Source organism: Macaca fascicularis, chromosome 12, assembly GCF_037993035.2.
Source record: "Macaca fascicularis isolate 582-1 chromosome 12, T2T-MFA8v1.1".
Classification (NCBI taxonomy): Eukaryota; Metazoa; Chordata; class Mammalia; order Primates; family Cercopithecidae; genus Macaca; species Macaca fascicularis.
The window spans coordinates 107533722-107558590 of NC_088386.1; the positions used below are offsets into that span (position 1 = coordinate 107533722).

Genomic DNA, 24869 nt, shown 5'->3' on the forward strand with positions numbered 1-24869 from the left:
GGCAGCTTCTCTGTCTGCGGTCTCACCTATGAGTGGACTTGAAACACAGAGACAAGAGAAAATCTTACCAACAGGCATAATTTTTGGTAGCAAAACTGATTACTCATTTTGTATGAAAAGAGAAGTTGCTTGACCTTAGAATATATATGAACTCATGAGCTTATCCTGAGAGAAGAAATACTGGAAAACTTGAGAAGAAAGAGAATCTGGGTCAAAGAGATATGTGAGAATCCATGGAAGTGGGTACAAAGTATGGAGAAATTTGTATTCCAAGTCAACATCCACATGAAAGCCTCCACCACAACAAAGAGGCACTTTGTTGGCATGATATCAAAGTCTGATCTTGCTTTCTTCCCTTCTCCAAAAAGTGTTGATTTTGAGACTGCTCCTTATCATAACCTAATTTCTATCTCAGGGGAACCCAACCTGCAACAGGTGCGTACACGATATTAAATAGCCATTCTTTGTTCCAGGTCTGGTGATATGGTTTGGATCTGTGTCCCCAGCCAAATCTCATGTAAAATTATAACCCCAGTATTGGAGGTGGGACCTGGAGGGAGGTGAGTGAATCATGGGGGCGGCTTCTCATGGTTTAACACCATCCTCCTTGGTGTTGTCGTGACAAGAGTGAGTTAGCATGAGATCTGGTTGTTTAAAAGTGTGTAACACTTCCTGCCCCTCTCTTCCTTCTGCTCCAGCCATGGAAGACATACTTGCTTTCCCTTCACCTTCACTGTGATTGAAAGTTTCCGGAGCTCTCCTCAGGGTGTCCTGTACAGCCTGCAGAACCATGAGCCAATTGTACTTCTTTTGTTTATCAATTACCCAGTCACAGGTATTTCTTTTTTTTTTTTGTTATACTTTAAGTTCTAGAGTACATGTGCACAATGTGCAGGTTTGTTACATATGTATACTTGTGCCATGTTGGTGTGCTGCACCCATTAACTCGTCATTTACATTAGGTATATCTCCTAATGCTATCTCTCGCCCCTCCCCGCTCCCCACAATAGGACCTGGTGTGTGATGTTCCTCTTCCTGTGTCCAAGTGATCTCATTGTTCAATTCCCACCTGTGAGTGAGAACACGCGATGCGGTGTTTGGTTTTCTGTTCTTGTGATAGTTTGCTGAGAATGACGGTTTCCAGCTGCATCCATGTCCCTACAAAAGACACAAACTCATCCTTTTTTATGGCTGCCTAGTATTCCATGGTGTATATGTGCCACATTTTCTTAATCCAGTCTGTCACTGATGGACATTTGGGTTGATTCCAAGTCTTTGCTATTGTGAATAGTGCCACAATAAACATACATGTGCATGTGTCTTTATAGCAGCATGATTTATAATCCTTTGGGTATATCCCCAGTAATGGGATGGCTGAGTCAAATGGTATTTCTAGTTCTAGATCCTTGAGGAATTGCCACACTGTTTTCCACAATGGTTTAACTAGTTTACAGTCCCACCAACAGTGTAAAACACTGTTTAACTAGTTTACAGTCCCACCACATCCTCTCCAGCACCTGTTGTTTCCTGACTTTTTAATGATTGCCATTCTAACTAGTGTGAGATGGTATCTCATTGTGGTTTTGATTTGTATTTCTCTGATGGCGAGTGATGATGAGCATTTTTTCATGTGTCTGTAGGCCGTATGAATGTCTTCGGTTGAGAAGTGTCTGTTCATATCCTTTGCCCACTTTTTCATGGGGTTGTTTGTTTTTTTCTTGTAAATTTGATTGAATTCTTTATGGGTTCTGGATATTAGCTCTTTGTCAGATGAGTAGATTGCAAAAATTTTCTCCCATTCTGTCAGTTGCCTGTTCATTCTGATGGTAGTTTTTTTTGCTGTGCAGAAGCTCTTTAGTTTAATGAGATCCCATTTGTCGATTTTGGCTTTTGGCTTTTGTTGCCACTGCTTTTGCTGTTTTAGACATGAAGTCCTTGCCCATGCCTATGTCCTGAATGGTATTACCTAGGTTTTCTTCTAGGGTTTTTATGGTTTTAGGTCTAACATTTAAGTCTCTAATCCATCTTGAATTAATTTTCGTATAAGGAGTAAGGAAAGGATCCAGTTTCAGCTTTCTACTTATGGCTAGCCAATTTTCCCAGCACTATTTAATAAATAGCGAATCCTTTCCCCATTTCTTGTTTTTGTCAGGTTTGTCAAAGATCAGATGGCTGTAGATGTGTGGTATTATTTCTACTTATGGCTAGTCAATTTTACCAGCACCATTTATTAAATAGGGAATCCTTTCCCCATTTCTTGTTTTTGTCAGGTTTGTCAAAGATCAGATGGCTGTAGATATGTGGTATTATTTCTGAGGGCTCCGTTCTGTTTCATTGGTCTCTATCTCTGTTTTGGTACCAGTACCATGTTGTTTTGGTTACTGTAGCGTTGTAGTGTAGTTTGAAGTGAGGTAGCGTGATGCCTCCAGCTTTGTTCTTTTGGCTTAGGATTGTCTTGGCAATGCGAGCTGTTTTTTGGTTCCATATGAACTTTAAAGTAGTTTTTTCCAATTCTGTGAAGAAAGTCATTGGTAGCTTTATGGGGATGGCCTTGAATCTATAAATTACCTTGCGCAGTATGGCCATTTTCATGATATTGATTATTCCTATCCATGAGCATGGTATATTCTTCCATTTGTTTGTGTCCTCTTTTATTTCACTAAGCAGTGGTTTGTAGTTCTCTTTGAAGAGGTCCTTTCATCCCTTGTAAGTTGGATTCCTAAGTATTTTATTCTCTTTGAAGCTATTGTTAATGGGAGTTCATTCATGATTTGGCTCTCCGTTTGTCTGTTACTGGTGTATAAGAATGCTTGTGATTTTTGTACATTGATTTTGTATCCTGAGACTTTGCTGAAGTTGCTTATCAGCTTAAGGAGATTTGGGGCTGAGATGATGGGGTTTTCTAAATATACAATCATGTCATCTGCAAACAGAGACAATTTGACTTATTCTTTTCCTAACTGAATACCCATTATTTCTTTCTCTTGCCTGATTGCCCTACCCAAAACTTCCAACACTATGTTGAATAGGAGTGGTGAGAGAAGGCATCCCTGTCTTGTGCCAGTTTTCAAAGGGAATGCTTCCAGTTTTTGCCCATTCAGTATGATATTGGCTATGGGTTTGTCATAAATAGCTCTTATTATTTTGAGATATGTTCCATCAATACCGAATTTATTGAGACTTTTAAGCATGAAGGGCTATTGAATTTCATCAAAGGCCTTTTCTGCATCTATTGAGATAATCATGTGGTTTTTGTCTTTGGTTCTGTTTATATGCTGGATTACGTTTATTGATTTGCGTATGTTGAACCAGACTTGCATCCCAGGGATGAAGCCCACTTGATCATGGTGGATAAGCTTTTTGATGTGCTGCTGGATTCAGTTTGCCAGTATTTTATTGAGGACTTTTGCATCGAGGTTCATCAGGGATATTGGTCTAAAATTCTCTTTTTTTGTTGTGTCTCTGCCAGGCTTTGGTATCAGGATGATGTTGGCCTCATAAAATGAGTTAGGGAGGATTCCCTCTTTCTCTATTGATAGGAATAGTTTCAGAAGGAATGGTACCAGCTCCTCCTTGTACCTCTGGTAGAATTTGGCTGTGAATCCGTCTGGTCCTGGCCTTTTTTTGGTTGGTAGGCTATTAATTATTGCCTCAATTTCAGAGCCTGCTATTGGTCTATTCAGGGATTCAACTTCCTCCTGGTTTAGTCTTGGAAGAGTGTAAGTGTCCAGGAAATTATCCATTTCTTCTAGGTTTTCTGGTTTATTTGCATAGAGGTGTTTATAGTATTCTCTGATGGTAGTTTGTATTTCTGTGGGGTCGGTGGTGATATCCCCTTTATCATTTTTTATTGTGTCTATTTGATTGTCCTCTCTTTTCTTATTTATTAGTCTTGCTAACAGTCTATCAATTTTGTTGATCTTTTCAAAAAACCAGCTCCTGGATTCATTGATATTTTGGAGGGTTTTTTGTGTCTCTATCTCCTTCATTTCTGCTCTGATCTTAGTTATTTCTTGCCTTTTGTTAGCTTGTGGATGTGTTTGACTTGCTTCTCCAGTTCTTTTAATTGTGATGTTAGGGTGTCAATTTTAGATCTTTCCTGCTTTCTCTTGTGGGCATTCAGTGCTATAAATTTCCCTCTACACACTGCTTTAAATGTGTCCCAGAGATTCTGGTATGTTGTATCTTTGTTCTCATTGGTTTCAAAGAACATCTTTATTTCTGCCTTCATTTCATTATGTACCCAGTAGTCATTCAGGAGCAGGTTGTTCAGTTTCCATGTAGTCTAATGGTTTTGACTGAGTTTCTTAGTCCTGAGTTCTAGTTTGATTGCACTGTGGTCTGAGAGACAGTTTGTTGTGATTTCTGTTCTTTTACATTTACTGAGAAGTGCTTTACTTCCAACTCTGTGGTCAATTTTTGAATAAGTGTGATGTAGTGCTGAGAAGAAGGTATATTCTGTTGATTTGGGGTGGAGAGTTCTATAGATGTCTATTAGGTCTGCTTGGTGCAGAGCTGAGTTCAATTCCTGGATATCCTTGCTAACTTTCTGTCTCATTGATCTGTCTAATTTGACAGTGGGGTGTTAAAGTCTCCCATTATTATTGTATGGGAATCTAAGTCTCTTTGTAAGTCTCTAAGGACTTGCTTTATGAATCTGGGTGCGCCTGTATTGGGTGCGTATATATTTAGGATAGTTAGCTCTTTCTGATGAATTGATCAATTTACCATTATGTAATGGCCTTCTTTGTCTCTTTTCATCTTTGATGGTTTAAAGTCTGTTTTATCAGAAACTAGGATTGCAACCCCTGCTTTTTTTTTTGTTTGTTTTGCATTTGCTTAGTAGATCTTCCTCCATCCCTTTATTTTGAGCCTATGTGTGTCTCTGCATGTGAGATGGGTCTCCTGAATATAGCAAACTGATGTGTCTTGACTCTATATCCAATTTGATAATCTGTGTCTTTTAATTGGACTTTTTAGACCATTTACATTTAAGGTTAATATTGTTATGTGTGAACTTGATCCTGTCATTATGATATTAGCTGGTTATTTTGCTCGTTAGTTGGTACAGTTTCTTCCTAGCATCAATGGTCTTTACAATTTGGCATGTTTTTGCAGTGGCTGGTACCGGTTGTTCCTTTCCATGTTTAGTGCTTCCTTCAGGATCTCTTGTAGGGCAGGCCTGGTGGTGACAAAATCTCTAAGCATTTGCTTGTCCGTATAGGATTTTATTTCTCCTTCACTTATGAAACTTAGTTTGGCTGGATATGAAGTTCTGGGTTGAAAATTCTTTTCTTTAAGAATGTTGAATATTGGCCCCCACTCTCTTCTGGCTTGGAGAGCTTCTGCTGAGAAATCTGCTGTTAGTCTGATGGGCTTCCCTTTGTGGGTAACCCGACCTTTCTCTCTGGAGTTGTTCTTCTCGAGGAGTATCTTTGTGGCATTCTCTGTATTTCCTGAATTTGAATGTTGGCCTGCCTTACTAGGTTGGGGAAATTCTGGATGATATCCTGAAAAGTGTTTTCCAACTTGGTTCCATTTCCCCCTCACTTTCAGGCATCCCAATCAGACGTAGATTTGGTCTTTTCACATAATCCCATATTTCTTGGAGGCTTTGTTCATTTCTTTTTACTCTTTTTTTCTCTACACTTCTCTTCTTGCTTCATTTCATTCATTTTATCTTCAATCACTGATACTCTTTCTTCCAGTTGATCAAGTTGGTTACTGAAGCTTGTGAAATTGTCACGTAGTTCTTGTGTCATGGTTTTCATCTCTATCAGTTCGTTTATGATATTCTCTGCATTGATTATTCTAGTTATCCATTCTTCCATTCTTTTTTCAAGGTTTTTAGTTTCTTTGCACTGGGTATGTAGTTCCTCCTTTAGCTCTGAGAAGTTTGATCAACTGAAGCCTTCTTCTCTCAACTGGTCAAAGTCATTCTCCGTACAGCTTTGTTCCATTGCTGGTGATGAGCTGCATTCCTTTGGAGGGGGAGATGTGCTCTGATTTTTTGAATTTCCAGCTTTTCTGCACTGCTTTTTCCCCATCTTTGTGGTTTTATCTGCCTTTGGTCTTTGATGATGGTGACGTACTGATGTGGTTTTGGTGTGGGTGTCCTTTCTGTTTGTTAGTTTTCTTTCTAACAGTCAGGACCCTCAGCTGCAGGTCTGTTGGAGTGTGCTTGAGGTCTACTCCAGACCCTGTTTGCCTGGGTATCAGCAGCGGAGGCTGCAGAAGATATAATATTGCTGAACAGCGAGTGTTGCTGCCTGATTCTTGCTCTGGAAGTTTCATCTCAGAGGTGTACCCAGCCATGTGAGGTGTGAGGTGTTGCTCTGTACCTAGTGGGGGATGTCTCCCAGTTAGGCTACTCAGGGGTCAGGGACCCAGTTGAGCAGGCAGTCTGTCTGTTTTCAGATCTCAACCTCCAGACTGGGAGAACCACTGCTCTCTTCAAAGCTGTCAGACAGGGACATTTACATCTGCAGAGGTTCTGCTGCTTTTTGTTTAGCTATGCCCTGTTCCCAGAGGTGGAGTCTAAAGAGGCAGGCAGGCCTCCTTGAGCTGAGGGGGGCTCCACCCAATTCGAGCTTCCAGGAGGCTTTGTTTACCCACTTAAGCCTCAGCAATGGTGGGCGCCCCTCCCCCAGCCTTGCTGCTGCCTTGCAGTTAGATCTCAGACTGCTGTGCTAGCAATGAGGGAGGCTCCGTGGGCATGGGACCCTCTGGGCCAGGTGTGGGATATAATCTCCTGGTGTGCTGTTTGCTAAGACCCATGGTAAAGCACAGTATTAGGGTGGGAGTTACCCGATTTTCCAGGTGTTGTGTGTCTCAGTTTCCCTTGACTAGGAAAAGGAATTCCCTTCCCCTTTGCACTTCCCAGGTGAGGCAATGCCTCGCCCTGCTTCAGCTCTCGCTGGTTGGGCTGCACCCGCTGACCAGCACCGACTGCCTGATATGCCCCAGTGAGATGAACCCGGTACCTCAGTTGAAAATGCAGAAATCACCCATCTTCTGTGTCACTCAGGCTGGGAACTGGAGGCTGGAGCTGTTCCTATTTGGCCATCTTGGGTGCCCCCCAGGTATTTCTTTATAGCAGCATAAGAACCAACTAATACATCTTGGGAAATACACTACAATGAAACACTTTCACATTTCTACCGAGTGGAATGAGCAAGTAGTATAATTAGCCTTATATCAGTTAGATTCAAGTTTTGCAGCCAAATGAGTTTCAGAAAATGTATTTTTGGAGTTTTTAAATTTCAGAAATCTGGATTAGGAAATGTAGGCCTGCATTTAGAAGCTTAATGTCCTTGTTTTCCCGAGAAAGCTTCAATTTGGCAAACCAAGCCATGTAAGCCAGGCCCATCAGAGATTTAAATTTTTTCATAGACAAATACTGAAGTGCTTTAAATTACCCTGCAGTTTGAGATACATAAACTAATTTAAGAAAGGAAGACTGCAAGTTACCACATTTAAAGTAAACAAGTCATGTAATTTCACACAATAGGTCTTCATGTTTAGCCACTTGCTACAGTTTGGAGTTGACAGCTTTCAGGTGAACCACTATAAAGGCTATAGTAAAGAAAAGGGGAATTCTTGAGTTCAAATTTACCTGGTACTTCTGCTCTCACCCAACCCTTGGGCTTCAACTAAAGGACTTGAATAAAGGGAAAGCACCAAAAAAAATACTCCAAGAAGGCATAGGTTTGACTGTCTTTGGGAAATGCATCCTAATTTGAAGGTAGTACATTAGGTAGTAATATAATATATGTCTAAGAAAAGGGAAAATATCATTTAGCCCCATCCTACAATACTGCCAAGCCCTCAGTTTTCTAAGGATGGTAAATGGTGACATATAGGGTGACTTTAGATAAGAGGTTATTAGATGAAAAGGACTGGTGTGAATATTAAAATATTTAAGATGCAAAATCTTTGCTGTCTTGGCATTAGTGTGCCTGTGACTTTAAAATGCTAATTAAGAGACATATGAAACACATATATATTTATGTATATACATAAAGAAGTCAAAGTACAATTTTTATTTTAGTAGATATGAACATGTTACATAACAATGACTAGAATTGTGTTTTCAAAGTCTTTTTAAATAATATACCCCTTTTGGCCTGGCACGGTGGCTCATGCCTGCAATCCCAGAACTTTGTGAGACCGAGGCAGGTGGATTACCTGAGATCAGGAGTTCAAGACAGCCTGGCCAATATGTTTGTCATGTTGATGAACCCAGACTCTACTAAAAATACAAAAATTAGCTGGGCATGGTGGCATTGCCTGTAATTCCAGCGACTCAGGAGGCTGAGGCAGGGGAATTGCTTGAACCTGGGAGACGGAGGTTGCAGTGAGTGGAGATTGTGCCATTCCACTCCAGCCTGGGTGACAGAATGAGACTCTGTCTCCAAAAAAATAAAAAATCTACTCCTCTCATCCTTATGTCCTATCTCTTTGATTGTTATAATGGCTTTGGAAAGAAAGGAGGGAAGATATATATATTTATATATATTTATTTATATACATATTTATATATATAGAGAGAGAAACAGAGTTTCACTCTTTTTGCCCAGGCTGTAGTGCAACTGCATGATCTCGGCTCACTGCAACCTCTGCCTCCCGGGTACAAGTATTCTCCTACCTCAACCTCCCAAATAGCTGGGATTACAAGTGTGTGCCACCACGACCAGCTAATTTTTGTATTTTTAGTGGAGATGGGATTTCACTATGTTGGCCAGGCTGGTCTCAAACTCCTGACCTTACATGATCTGTCTGCCTCGGCCTTCCAAAGTGCTGGGATTACAGGCATAAGCCACCTCGCCCGGCCAGAAGATATAATTTTTATAACCCACATCTTAAAGAAGAAGAAATAGAGAACTGAAGGTTTTATTTAAAAATCACATGACTAATAAGGGAACAAAGCCACAATCCATAGCCACTCTAATCCCATGTTCCTTATACAGATTGAGTATACTTTATTCAAAATGCTTGGGACCAGATGTGTTTCAGATTTCAGAATGTTTTGGATTTTGTAATATTTGCACAAACATAATGAAATACCTTGCAGATAAACCCCAAGTCTAAAAGCAATATTCAGTTTTTATGATTCCATATATCTTACACACATGACCTGAGGTAATTTTATACAATATTTTAAGTAATTTTTGGTGTGAAACACAGTTTGTGTACATTGAACCATCAGAACAAAGGTGTCACTATCTCAGTCACCCACATAGACAATCTGTGGTTGTTTGGCATCACTGTCATTCATAACACCAAATTTATATACTACTGACAAGCAATCATATTCTTACACTTATTCACATACAAATACGTAAAAGTAAAAAAAATGATATATCACTAACACAGTGAAAAGATAATGTGTTCGGAATAACTAGGTATCACAGTAGAATCACTAGAATACCTGTATCAGCTGTGTAACAACAGCAACAACAAATAATGCAGGCTTTTAGTGTCCACCTATGATGCTGTGTTTTGATTAAAACGTTACAATACACTGTGTTTTCTTAGGTAAAAGAAACAGCGGAAACAGCTGAGAAACTAGGGAATGGGTCCTACAGGGATAAGGGGGCTTTCTGCTGGATGGCTTTTTAAAATGTTTCCTCCAGGGTCATCTTCCCATTAACAACAGTGAATTTTGTCTTAGAAGTCTCTTTTTGATTTTATAAACTCCCATGATTTCTTGTTCTGTTATGAATGCACCATGCTCTAGTCCTTCAATGAGCCCATAACACATTTTCATCATGTCATCTGTAGGTACTTTTTGTGCAATGTTAAAAACATTTTCATTGTCACTATTACCACAATCGCTTTGTTCAGAGTGACTTCTGCAATTTCACCATCAGTCAATGAAGGAACAACTTGTTATCAATGTTAAAAACTTCTGTGATAACCACTTCTTCCAGCTTACTGATGAACTCTGAGGGCATATTTTTTTTTATCGCTTGACATAGGGAATCTCTCCAAGTAACCTCCTTTTTCCTGAATATAGTAATAGGTCAGAGGTTGTACCAGGCATGCAAAACTGTGTCTTTAGTTCCTGTGTTCCAAGTATTGACAACAGCATATACAGTATCCTTCATGCTAAGCTCCCTTTGAAAACCTTCCCACACGCAGACCTCTGTTCACTGCCGCTAGCATGCTGTTCAAGAAAGTGTTTTTGGCCAGATGGGGTGGGTCACATCTGTAATCCTAGCACTTTGGGAGGCCAAGGTGGGTGAATCACAAGATCAGGAGATCAAGACCACCCTGGCTAACACAGTGAAATCCGGTCTCTACTAAAAATACAAAAAATTAGCCAGGCATGGTGGCACATGCCTGTAGTCCCAGCTACTCAGGAGGCTGAGGCAGGAGAATCGCTTGAACCTAGGAGGCAGAGCTTGCAGTGAGCCGAGATCATGCTATTGCATTCTAGCCTGGGTGACAGAATGAGATTCCATCTCAAAAAAAAAAAAAAAAAAAAAAAAAGAAAGTGTTTTTGTATTTACTCTTCATTGCTCTAAGGATAATCTGTTTACATGGCTGAATTAATGAAGTCACATTTAGGGGAAAGTACATGGCATAAACATTATTTTTGATGAGAATTTCAGCTGCAGGATGAGTAGAACAGTTTTCAAGGAAAAACAAAACCTTGCAGTCAACATCCAGTTCAGCTTCCCAGCAGTGAGCAGGAGGTACTAGCATAGAATGTTTGGGTGAAGCCAATAACAAAAGCTGTTCCTGGTAACCCATGCATTTTTTAGTAGCATAATAATTGGTAAGAAATTCACTCCTTGGAAACAGCGAGGATGCAAGCTTTTGCCTATCACAGCAAGTTTACATTTATGTGTGCCTGCTGCATTAGCACATTCCAGCACAGTTATTCTGTCTTTGGCATCCTTCATTCCTGCAGAGGCTGTCTAGTGAACTGTGGTCAATATCTTTCTGGAGGAACAATGCCAAAACAGTGATGTTTCATCAGCATCACAAAATTGTCCTAGTGTCAGATTTTTATCAGTGATGACCTTGACAGACTCAATGACGAATTTCTCCACTGCTTTGTGATCAGCAGATGTTTTGTCACCACGAATCTCTAAAGATTTAATGCCATGTCTTTTCTTAAATTTCTGTGTCCAGCCTGTTGAATATTTACAGTTCTCTTCAACTTTCAGTTCACTGTGCTAGATCTTTGCTTGTTTCATGATCAGCATACCATTATGTGGCATGTTCATTTACATGTTGACGAATCCACTCTTTCGGTACACAAGCAAGATCTTCATCATTAGCTTTATTCAATGCTATTCTATTTTTCATTAACTTCCGTTAATCATTTTCAGTATAGAACAGTTTATCCTTATTTTCCTTCAGATCACATAAGGTGTTCATACCAACACTGTACTCTTCTCTTCTCTATGATGTTGCATATGTACACTATTCTTCCTTTTCTCCAAAAGCTTGACTTTCTGTGCTATAGATAAGCATAAATGTTTCCTCTTATTCTTACTTATCACTCTTATTACCCAGAGGGATAGCTGCAGACCTTTTTGACATTTCCAACAATATTTCAACACCACAAAATGGCATTTTGGAAAACCTGCCATTGGTATGTCTGGCCTGCACACGTGCCATTTTATTACCCTTTGTAGGTGTGCATCCCTGGGGAAATCTGGGTATGCATGGAAAAGATGTACCACAGTTAAAAGGGGCTGAGTGTGTGTGTGTGTGTGTGTGTGTGTGTGTGTGTGTGTGTTTTCCCCCTTGGGAACACTCAATAAACTGCGTTGTGTGCATTTTGACTGTGACCCATTGCATGAGGTCAGGTGTGAAATTTTCCATTTGTGACATCATGTCGGCACTCTAAAAGTTTCAAAGTTTGGAGCGTTTCAGATTTTGAATTTTTGTATTATGGATGCTCAGCCGTATCACATACACAAAGTGAAGTAAGTCACGTTGTATGTATAGCATAGACTATAAAGAATTATTTTAAATGAGTATATGGACATACATAGTGATTTTTTTCAGCCTTTCCAATAGGAAATGTCCCATTGGTTACTCAAAGCAAATAAATAAATAAATAAATAAATAAATAAAAGGCTCAAGTAAATGTCAATATATTATCCTGAACACCTGATGAAAGTTAAGTCTGTCATTTGGAATCCTCAGGATGTTATCAATTTGTTTAAGATCCTTGAACATACCCTTTATATATATGCGTGTGTGTGTTTTGCTTAAGGCTAATTTGCTATTAAACATATATATATATATACGCATATATATATGTTTTGTTTAAGGTTAACTTGATATTAAAAATAAAATGCTAAGTATTCTAGTTACAAATAAGGACTCAGAAATAATTTTAGGTAAAAATCCATTGTTATTAGAAGCAGATCCTATTCAATACATAGCTTGCTGCCACTTAACTAATTACTTTTTTGGAGAAACACTATGATAGGTAAAAATATTGTGATATAGTAAAAACAGTAAGAGGTTTTGTTTGCTTGTTTTTTTGTTTGTTTGTTTTTGAGATGAAGTCTCGCTCTGTCACCTAGGCTGGAGTGCAGTAGCACCGTCTTGGCTCACTGCAACCTCCACCTCCTAGGTTCAAACAATTCTCCTGTCTCAGCCTCCAGAGTAGCTGGAACTACAGGCGCCCACCACCACGCCTGGTTAATTTTTGTAGTTTTAGTAGAGACAGGGTTTCACCATATTGGTCAGGCTGGTCTCGATCTCCTGACCTCAGGTGACTCACCTGCCTCAGCCTCCCAAAGTGCTGGGATTACGGGTGTGAGTCACTGCACCCTGCCACAGTAAGAGTTTTATAACCTCAAACATGTCATTCCTTTGCTATGAAACTTTACACCAATAACTTTAAATTTTGGGTAATTTCTTTATTTATAAAATGGGGACAATAGTACCTATGCCCAAAGTACTTATAATATTCTTAGAAGTTTCAAATTTAAATAAACTTACATAAAATTCCTTTGATTTCAAATAATGACCCAATTAATTTGGTTATTCTTATTCTGTTACTTACGTGGACATTTCTTGACACAGAATGCTCCATATGTGTACTTCGCATTGAAATTGTGCTCCAGTTGAAAAGTGGTTGGATTGTAGACAAAGGTTTGGGGACACTGAGTAACACATGCTCCACTGTCATTGAAATTCATGCAGGCCTGCAACACAGCAAATATTACTTTCATTTACAAATAAACTTCATAATACTTGTTAATGAAACACTGCCAAAACATGAGAAGGTTGTTTTCTATAATAATTCCAAAAATACTACAAAATTTGATAATTTAAGAGTCATGTGTGTTTCTAAAATTTCATAAAACTCTTTTTTCCAGTGTCAGTAAATAGGCCATTTATGGCTACTGAAGCTTAAAGTGCTTAGCATGTATCCAGTAATTTCTAAACTGAGAATTGGTTTAAAGTTAGCTAATAGTGAAAAATTATTTCAGTTCACACTTATTCAAAGCATTTATATTTAGTCTTAAAGTATAGCACTGACAACCAAGTCCCTAATTCTACAGGCTAGATGTTCACTTGGGCTGGTATTTTAAAGAGTTCCATGTCCCAAGTGACATGTAAAGTGCAATTATCACCATTGCCCTGTAAGAAAACATTGTGATGCTGATTTATATTGGACTTAAAGAAAAGGCTCTGGTTGGTGACTAGACAAATACAAATACGGTGCATGTAATGCCAAAATGTAAAGAGGTAATGAGCTATAGTCAGCCTGTAATTAAACAATATGATGTCATTTCTAGTATGGCTTTTTTCCTAATGCCACTCCATTTAGTAAAAGCCACCAAGTAGAAGACAGTTCATTTCTGCTGACTCATATATTTATATTAATAACTTAATTTATTAATATTTGCAAATTCATTTGGGAAGAATTAAAAACCATTTTATCACCTGAGAGGTGGGTATTTGATATAAAAACAGAATATAGGTATAAGTACATATAAATATGTGATTAACAAAATTGTGGACGAGCTAATTCTTTTAATTGAGAAATTAAGCCTTTTTAGGAATAATTTAGGCCTTGGAAAGCAAGCTAACATAAACTCAAGCTATGATTTACATTTAATCATAAATAGTACATATGGTTATTAATGAGCATTAATTTATTCTGTTTCCTCAAAACATTTGCTTCATCAATTGTTGTTTTAGCAAGCACTTTATCATAAACATGACAATCCCCTGATGATGGTCTACTAGATGCATAATCAGAACAAGACTTACTGATGATACATTATTCACTAAGATGACACATTCTAAGAAGAATCTATTAAAAACCAATCTAGAAAACTCAGTAAGTTTTAATTTATGGCTATAAAACTTCATGTGTCCTTATAATTGCTTTACTAACATATTTTATGCAATGTTGTACACAGATTGCTTGGGAACAAAGGAATATAAGCCAGAGGAATAAAACAAATTTAGCTTTGCAACAGCATACAAAACAATGTAACTTATACCAAGGCCTTAGTCTGGCATTCTTGAACATTCTGTACCAAAAGCCAAAGTGGAATCACTGGACCGTTCCATAAAAGTAATGAAACGATAATTTGAAGCTCACTCAGCACCGTGCTTATCATGATAATGGAACCATGAAAAAAATTGCAGTGCAAAACTTCTAAGTGAGAGTTTTTGCTATTGCTGTTTGTTTGTTGTTATTGTTATGGAATTGTTAATGAACCACCTGCAGTGTTCAGTGTCTTCAGAATCAAGCTTCCATCCTATGTCTGATGAAAGACAGAGGAAGGTTCTCAGTTCAAGACCTGTTGAGTATCTTCTTTAAATTTGTAACATTTTTATTTCCTTTTCTTCTTCCTCCCTATCCACTTCTGCAATACATATTTTTGTTTCACTATAGGATGAGTATAGAAGATTATATTCCTTATGGTATTAAGAAAACTAAGAAATTACTGTCTATATCATAAGAGCTTTAATATATAGTTTGCTCATTGCTGGAATTAAGTGTCTTTTTTTTTTTTTTAAGCTCAATTCTACTACATACGTTTGTTTGCTGGATATTTGAGAGAAAAAAATTTCTGTGTTCATTTTCAACTATATAAACATTTGTGTGTTTTTATGATTTTTAGCTTTAAAATTAAGCCAGTGTTCTGGGTATATGAAATTGAGTTAAATACAACTCAGAATTGCTGAAATGCATGTCAAAGACAAAGAGTACTGTGTCAGGAATATGATATCAAAATATAATTAAAAACTGTCCCCAACAAACTGTTTATAAATCTTAAACTTTTAAAATAATATTCCCTTTAAAAATATAAACTAGAAAATACTGAAACCCATAAATGTATCTTCTGTAATCTTGAAATTTATATTCAAGAAATAAAATTCAATTGCTCCCACTCACAGAACTCAATGATGCAACCACATAAACAGGTAATCACTTCATTACTGGGAAAGGATGCTATTAGATTATAGAAAGATATCTCAATATGTTCTCCAATGACTCTCATTTGTAATATAAATTATATCAGAAAGATACAATTCATTTAGCAGAAGAGAACAATTCTAGTTAATCAATAGCCAACCTAGTGAGGGAATGACTTCGAGGAGGGTAGAGCATTTTTCTTAATCCTAAAGTGGCTAAAGTTGATCTTACTGTAATAAAACAAAGATTCAAAAGGAGAACAGGATAATAAAAGAGAGAAACTGAAGACATACAAAGCAGTCTGTGTCCTTAGGTCCTGAGCAGCCTCCAGCACATTCTCGATGGCAGCAGTCACTGACGTAAGGCCCGTAGCATCTGCCGTCACATTGTTCTGCACACACCGTCCTTGTCACTGCAGAAGACAGAGATAGGACCATGATCAAAGTCTGCCACCAAGAGAAACTCATAAGCTGAGTTCTGGAGTGACAGTTTCTCACCCTACCTTTGACTCAGTTCAACAAACATTTAATGCATGAGGTTTGCAACTAGATCAAAATTGTTATACAAAAATCTCCAAAATTAATATATAATTATTTCGTGTTTATATTCTTTCTTGTTTCAGCAAATAATTACAATGCTTTATGATGATTATACCACTTAACAAGAAAGAATCCAATTTGAAGCAGTGGAGTGTGCCCGTAATCCCAACTACTTGGGAGGCTGAGCAGGAGGATTACTTGAGGCCAGTAGTTCAAGGATGCAGTGGGCTATGACTGCACTGTGAATAGTCACTGCACTCCAGGTTGGGCAGCACAGTAGGTCTCTGTCTCTAAAATTAAAAATAAAGGAAAATTGATATAACTAAGTGAGATATTTGGCAGGCTAGGAAAGGTGAAGTCAATTCATACAATGTGTATATAGTAAGGTCCTAACAGAAGGTGGCCCCAGAAATGGGTCTAAGACTTTTAGTAGTCAGTGCAGAAAGGGATATATAAATGTTTAGTTAATTCACATAATATTTTACATCAGGAAAGAAGGAAGGATATTTTACATCAGGAAGGAAGGAAGGAAGGAAGGAAGGAAGGAAGGAAGGAAGGGGAAGGGAAGGGAAAGGAGGAAGGAAAGGAAGAAGGAAGGAAAGAAAACCATTCACAGTAAACACAATAAAAAGTATCATTGATCTTTCTTATTACATACTTCAATCCAAGCTGACAGCATCATATCATGGTATACTTTACTAAAAGCAATGCTAAAGGTTATCCATCAACATTATGGTAATAAGAGACACAATTCTGCTTATCTCACTTATTTCAAAAATATTTTTAGAGTATTTAAGGTATGAATTTTACAGGATATGTATAGTATATCACTTCATGGTTTCTGTATTTCCACTTCAGCCTTGTTTCTTCCTACATTTTTTTTTTTTTTTTTTTTTTTTTTTTTTTTTTTTTGAGACGGAGTCTTGCTCTGTCACCCAGGCTGGAGTGCAGTGGCCGGATCTCAGCTCACTGCAAGCTCCGCCTCCCGGGTTTATGCCATTCTCCTGCCTCAGCCTCCCGAGTAGCTGGGACTACAGGCGCCCGCCCCTGCGCCCGGCTATTTTTTTTGTTTGTTTGTTTGTTTTTTGTATTTTTAAGTAGAGACGGGGTTTCACCGTGTTAGCCGGGATCGTCTCTCGATCTCCTGACCTCGTGATCCGCCCGTCTCGGCCTCCCAAAGTGCTGGGATTACAGGCTTGAGCCACCACGCCCGGCCTCTTCCTAATTTTTAAACAGCTCTTCTAAGCTTTCTTTGTTGCTACCTTATCAAGACTCTGCCTCATAAACATTAGCATTCCCCAGACTTGTTCTTGACAATTTTGGGGGGACTATGGGCTCATTCCTGTATAAAAGTCATTCATCTTCTACTTAGCATACTATCTATCAGTAACTGACTTTCAGATCTAGAATTGAATTCTCTATGGAGCTACAGCATCCATTTCCAGCCGTCTGCAGAAGTCCTCATTTTGATAGCAAGGTGTACAAAACAGAACATAACTCTTCTTCCCACACCCACTACTGAGTGTACTTCTCTTCTACATTCCCTTATCTTAATTAATGGAAGCACCATATATCCAGTAGCTCGCTAGCAATTTGCAATGCATTTTCTGTCTCCTATCCTCTTATCATCACTTCTCATACCTAATAAAATTGCCAAGTATTAGGAATTGTTTTCTAAATATTCCTCAGCATTTTCCCTCCTCTCTATTCCAACGTTATTCAAAAGCCTATCTCAAATGATTACATAGTGTTGTAAAAGTTTTCTCAGATCCCATCTTTGCCTTCCAGTTAATCTTCCACAATGCCCTAAAAGTAATGGCTTGAACCTGTAAGACAACGCCTATAAATCAGTGTTAATTCACAGTGTGAAACTTATGACCATCCCTGTACTAAACAATTAAACCTTAAGCAAGGGACAAAAGCCCTCCATAAGTTGACCACATCTCTGCCCTTCCAGGCATCACATTACTCTGTTTCTCACGTACAGCCAGATAGAAATACCACTTGCAATTCAGTTGTGATTCTCATTGCTTCTTCACAAGGCATTTCTCCATGTTAAAACCCTTTCCTAGCCTCTCAGCCTAGGAAATTCTTGCTCTGAAGCCTTTCCAGACACAGCTCCAAGCTGAGTTATTTTCTCACTCTTGCTTCTGAACAAGCAAGAAGATAAAGTCAATGCAGCAGTCTATGTAGTCTGAAGATCTAGGCTCCAATCCAAAATATATCCATGTGATATGGGCAAGTTATTTAACCATTCTGTATTTTACTTCACCATTTTAAAAGATGGAGTTAGTACCCATCTAATAGAATTGAAGATAAATACACAGGTATAAAGTGCTTTACATGGTCCCTATAAACAGTGTTCATCAACCTAGATATTTTTACTGTACTTATACATTGTATTTTTTTTCATATTTGCTTCCACCTCACCCCTACTAACCTATGGGTTTATTGAAGTTTATTGTCTTACTTAATTTTTAATCTTCAGTGATTAAACACAGGGTTGGTACTTAATACACAATATAAGTAAATATCCCCTTCAAGTAAATAGGTAAATCATGTATTGCCAACTCAATGGCAGTATCTCCTGGGGGCTTAATATATTTATCAGAGAGATAAAAAGGTGTATAGAGTTAAAGAGGTAGGTTGCTAAGAAATATAAAGAGACAAATATTAAAATACTAAGATTTAAATGCTCCTTAAATTTCTGCTGTTGATTAGTTCATGATTGCATATTTTTAGTTGGATCCTTTTCCATTGAATTTGATGGTGATATTAATAAAATAATGCACACTATTGAAATATAAAGAATATTCTTCCATTTGATGTGATCTAATTATTCTCTATGTAGTATAATCAATACAAACATCAAATAGAGTTTAAACTAAAATGGCACTTGGACTCACCCTCTGTCATATTTTTATTTTGTAAAAATAAGGTTACATGCTATTTTTTACCATAAGCTTATAGAAGATTTGGAAAATAATCACATTTTTATATCTGGATTTGTGAAGGTATATTTTGTATTTGCAATTTTCGTTACATTAAAGTTCAAAATAAATTATTTCTTCTATTAGTATTCTGGTACAAAATTCTACATAATAAATCTTCTTGGGCTGTCCCTTCACTTTTTTTAAGTCTTTGATCAAATCGCACCTTTGTAGTAAAGTCTGCCCCTGTTTAATACTGAATCTTTCCCAGTCAACTGACTCCTCATGAACCTTCATCTTCTTTTTTCCCTTTCTCTGTCTTTCATCTGCCTTCCTTCCTTCCTGTATTTTGTTACAGCATCAATTACAATCTAACATACTTCACAATGTATTTATTCCAATTATTTTGTTTCTAGACGTATTACTATATTTGTAACTGGCATTTACATAGTTTTATTTATATTTGATACATACATTATACACATATATATACCCAAAACATTTATATCCTTTCATGAACTCTTCATGTCATACATTATGCTTATATTGATATTTCTACCTTTTAACCAAGTGGTATATTTGTTTAGATGTCCTAATTAGTAATTCATACAATATAAATAAAATTTTTTTAAAGGAAACACTTTTAATTGACAGTTTTGTACAGAATAAATTCAAACACAATTCTTCTCTTCCAAATTCAATAAAGTGCTTCGATGCATCAACAGTCACTAATTAAAATAGCAGACATATGTTAAATAAATAAATAAATAGATTCGAAAAGTGTTATCACAGGACAGTTTATCAATTTGCTTCTATTTGACAGCTATTGCTCAGCTGGAAAACAATAGCATGGAGTCAACAATCTTATAAGTCACATCATATTTTAATCATAGACAGATGTCTAAGTGTTACTTTTTATTTTTAACTCCATGGTGATTTGAAGTAACTAGACAAAATATTTCCGTTTCTCTTTATTTATTTACTTTGGCTTTTCCTGCCAAATGAGAAAATTAATGTAGAAAATAATTAAAATAATAAGACAAGTAACCCTGAATTTAGTTTAAAATTATGTATTAAATGTTCCTGTTAAAATCATTTCTCTCATTGAGTACACTATTTAAATATGAAAATAATATTATACAATATAATACAATATAGTACAATCTTAGATTCAATAGCAATTATTATACTGTGGAACTATTAAAATATTTTAAATTATTTAATCATTTGTGTTGAAAAAACTTTAAATTTTTGAAAATAGCAGCTTTTTCCACATAGTATTCAAATATTTCATATCTTTTCACAACATTCTGGTTTCTGATACTATATTCCCTTTCAGAAACATGCAAAAAATTCCTCTAAATTATTATCCAAATGCAGATGCATTCTACAACTTTTATTTAACATGTTAAAAGGGAATTATGGCTTTTATTATCCAAAATCAGTCTATAATTGATTTATTTCAAAGTAAATTATATTCAACATTTAATATAGGGCTTTTCACCATCAAAATTTTTGCATCCCTTAATTCCAAATGAAAATTCAGTCAGCCTGAAGCATCTGGACACATAAAAGGTAGACCAAAAGAACAAAACAACAAGCTTAATCGCTAAACAGTGATGGGGTTAAAAAGTATTTCATTGTATTATTATGTGCGACTTGTATCAAGAAAGAAAATATTCCCTTTGTACAATTCAAGGCTACATGCAAGACAAGTGGAAGGGCATCTTAGAGTAAATTTATTTAGTAGCATTTTTTTGATTAATAAGCATTACTTAATGAGAATAAACTCATAAAATTATATTCATATTTTATTATGATGGAGACACAAAGCAAAAAACAATTCCTGAAATCAATGAGATAAGTCAGCTTCTGTAGGAACATTAACTTATAATTGCTTTGGTTTTTATTAATACCACCCTTGCTCAAATATTTCATTACATTTTTTTTCCTTGTATTTAGTATCCTTTCTATATTGCTTCACTGGGTGCATTAAAATATTTGGGTCCAATTTTAACTAGCTTATTCATTGATGGTATACACTAAATGTGATTAATATAAAATTTAAAACTGGGACGTTAAACTCCTTATATTCGGGTCAGTAAACTTGACATGGGGAATGTGAATTCATTCAAAACATCCATGAGAATTAGATGGGTAACATTTAAGGAATCAAACATTTTGTGGTAAGCCAATACTACTGAGGAAATATCTATCAAGTCAAAAAATATTAAAAAATTGTTAAGTAGTTTAATCTTATCAGTGTCTAACTAATAAGAACTATGGCTTAATTACTTCTTTCAATATAATGATAACCAATACTGTGATTAAAGTTACTCCCATAGAACAAATTTATTTTACTCGAAGAGGCTTGGCAATTTACTAATTAAACATTTATTGTTGCTTCCTAGCAACAATAGCAAAAAAGACAAAGATATTCATAAATAATGCAAAACAGAGCACTAACATCACAGTGACAAAAGATCTCTGTTAGCCCATTAACAATAGAAATAAGGATAAATTTAGGCAAAGTCTTTGTGTCTTTTTACACTCTGACACTTCCTCTTCCTCCCCCATCTCCTTCCTCTTTCCTTATCTCCTATGTCTTCTCTCCTTCAGTGCCTTTTGATTCTCTTCATTTCCTCTAGCCAGTGGTTCTGAACCGGGTTGAATATTAGCTCATCTAAGAGTCTTTCAAACTTGAATATTAGAATTCCTCTGTAAGTAAAACTTTTCATTCAGTTGGTATCAGTGGGACCCAAGACTGTTTAATAAGCCCATTTCTATTAAGCTCCCAGATAATGTCTCTGCCTACTCATCTACAGACCCCATATTGAGTAGCAGAATATAGAGCATTTGGAAAAAACAACAACAACAACAACAAAAAACAATGCCTGAGAATCACCTAGTTCCTATTAAATCAAAATTGTTGGCGATTTTCTAGGAGCTTTGGTAGCTTTAATAAGCTCTCTAGGATTCCAATATTCAGTCTAGAGTTGAGAAACTTTATTCTAAGCAGTCAAATGAGAGAAAAAAATTTTAAGTCATTTACACCAGTTGATTGACTGATTATTCCTTGTCTGAAACGTAATCACAGTGATTACGTAATCTTGTTTTCATTTTCTATTTGTGTTGTAAATATCTCCATCACTAATTGGCAAATCAAACAAACAAAAATTGATGTGCAAGTAGATATAGGAAAATTTGGGAGGGAAATGACCTATATTTTCGATGGAAGTATTGCCTCACTGGTTCTGACGACAAACATTAGGGATAAATGAGATACCAGTAGAAAATTTCCCTTCTCTCACCCAGCAGCTGTCTGAGTGACAAGTATCTTGGGGTTATCCCTAATCCATTGCTAAACACATTTTAAAGCATATTTATTTTATTTCTTAAAATTTTATTTCAATTTTTATTCAAAGACATACCTCTATGCTGCCTCTATTCTATTTTTGTTGTCAAAATTTTGACAAATTATGTTCATAAAACATAGCAAGTTCATTAACTAGATAGTATTTGAATGGAATGTTTTTATTACACTGTTTCCAGTTATATACTTGGAGGTTTGAACTGGAAGAGAGAAATACTTCGGTTACAGTAGAAGTGATATGGGTTGGATGTGAGGAAGAATTATTGACTATTAGAGGGATAAAAACAGTGTAATGGGCTTCTTAAGTGTTTATTTGTCAGTATTTTAAAAGAAATCTCTTCTACATGCTTTAGACATCCACTTAATTAAAGATAGGAGGCTTGATGAAATGTTCTCTAGAGGTACCCTCTAGCTCTAAAATTCAATATTTATTCCTATTAATGATGAAATTGTGACTAAAAAACCGAACACTTTGGGTTGTGTAACATGTTTTAAGAAAGCTATCATCAACAGGGTACACTTAAAGTGAAACAAATAAAGCTCACAGACCATCCAAGAAGAGGCATTACTTACAGAGCATGTTAAACTGTGGAAAAAATCAGGTTCAATGAAACTAATGCCAAACTATACACTGTTATTAATTCTTCCAAAGGAGAATAATTGAACACATTTGTGTGTCTAGGACCAGGTAGAAGCTAAAAGCTAAATAGAAAGATTTAAAGTAAAGATGTCTGGCCCATCTCCTATATTCTGATTCAGTAAGTCTGGGGAAGATGTCAGAAAATTCATTTTTTTATTTGGAGGCTTATGTTTTTTAGAAGTAGATTTTAAAGGCAATATTTCCAAACTTCTGCTCTAAAACACTCTCTTATTTCTAATGAAAGATTCCCATAGATGGAAAGGCAGAGTCAGAGCTGGGTTGGTCTTAAACTAGAATGCCCTTTCCTATCTCATATTAAATCACAGAAGAAATAAGTCAAAAATTGTTGCTTCACAGAGTAAGGCCTCATCATAAGCCTAGATCCTAATTTTCACAGGAAGATAATTTTGCACTTTAAGGATTTTTCAATTCTTTTAACCAGCTACAATGTATGATCTAACGTATTTAAAAAGGCTCTCAGAGGTCCTTTCTGAAAAAAAAAAATAGACCTAGAAAAATAGAATTATCAGAAAGTATCTGGGCTTCTAAATGACCACAATCATACACATTTTCACAACACAAAATAAAATAAAACTAATTTTCTTTTATTACTAATTCCTAATTGGTTTGGTGATAGCTAGTCTAAATGAACCGACCAGGCCATACCATGAGGTATATACTCCACAGGTAAAATAACCGTTTAATCCAAAATGCAATAACCTCTGTAGTTCCCCTGGAAAACATAGCAAATACCTGTACAGTCCCTCCTGAAATTGACATTCAGAGTCAGTTAATAAAAGTAGGGCCAGGCCGGGCGCAGTGGCTCATGCCTGTAATCCCAGAGCTTTGGAATGCCGAGGCAGGTGGATCACAAAGTCAGGAGTGACCAGCCCAACCAACATCATGAAACCCCATCTCTACTAAAAAAGGAACCCCATCTCTACTAAAAAATACAAAAAATAACCAGGCATGGTGACGTGCCTGTAATCCCAGCTACTCAGGAGGCTGAGGCAGGAGAATCACTTGAACCCGGGAGGCGGAGGTTGCAGTAAACCAAGATCACGTCATTGCACTCCAGCCTGCGTGACTGAGTGAGATTCCGTATCAAAAAACAAAAAACAAACACACAAAAAGAGTAGGCCCACATTTTGGCAGCTACTAATCAGGTTTGACCTGATGAATCCCTGGTGACCCATGGACTATGACATGATAATATTGCTAGTTGTGTCAAAGAGGTAAGGGATTCTGTTTAATCCATTCCTTATCACCACCTGCTTTATTCATTTATTTAATGAAGTTTTATTCAACCTGTTTTATAAAGACATGATCAATGATTCATCGAGGGACCTTAAAGCTGATTTTAAACCACACACTTGGTCACCAGGGAAATTCTCCCTTCTTAATAGGCTATTAGCATCTCCACAGTTTGTCACTCAAGATTCAAAAAACAATATTGGCTTGTTACATTAACTATAAAAATATTCTTGAGAGACAGTATGAGTTATTTTGCATATTCCTCACAGGCCTGTAGATACTGATTTCAAAGCAATGAAGGAAGAGTATGAATCTGCGTAAGAATACCATAGCATTTTTTAAGAATATTTTTCAAAATTAGAACTGAGGTCTGCACCTTACAATCTGCCAATAAATGATAGGTTGCAGATAAAGTAGTGAAAAAAATTGTAATAATTATATCATAGATCTTTCACACACCAAGAAATATGGAAAAGTTGGTATTCAAATTTTTAAAATCACTGTGCATTATAACAGACATCTCCACATCTAACCTGATAGAAAAACAAACAAAAACAATGACAACAAAAATTACTTTCTTTCTTTTGCTTATTCTAATTCCCTATCCAAAATGCTAGTAGAGGAAAATAAATATAATCTCTCTCTCACTCAATATACATCTGAATGAGTTTCTTTCTCTCAGTGGTAAAAAAAGGATGCCAATTTTGCAATGAAAATA

At 36.6% G+C, this 24869-nt stretch overlaps 1 protein-coding gene across 6 annotated transcripts in view; it reads right to left on the reverse strand.

The window, feature by feature from the left end:
• ERBB4 (erb-b2 receptor tyrosine kinase 4) overlaps positions 1-24869 on the reverse strand; it is a 1185936-nt gene that overhangs the window by 336791 nt on the left and 824276 nt on the right. For all 6 annotated transcript variants that reach the window (XM_005574181.5, XM_005574179.5, XM_005574182.5 and 3 more), the window contains exons 6-7: positions 15709-15827; positions 13040-13181 (exon numbers count right to left, since the gene is read on the reverse strand). In XM_005574181.5, the coding sequence (XP_005574238.1) occupies positions 13040-13181; positions 15709-15827 (261 nt within the window). The remainder of the gene's footprint in view (positions 1-13039; positions 13182-15708; positions 15828-24869) is intronic.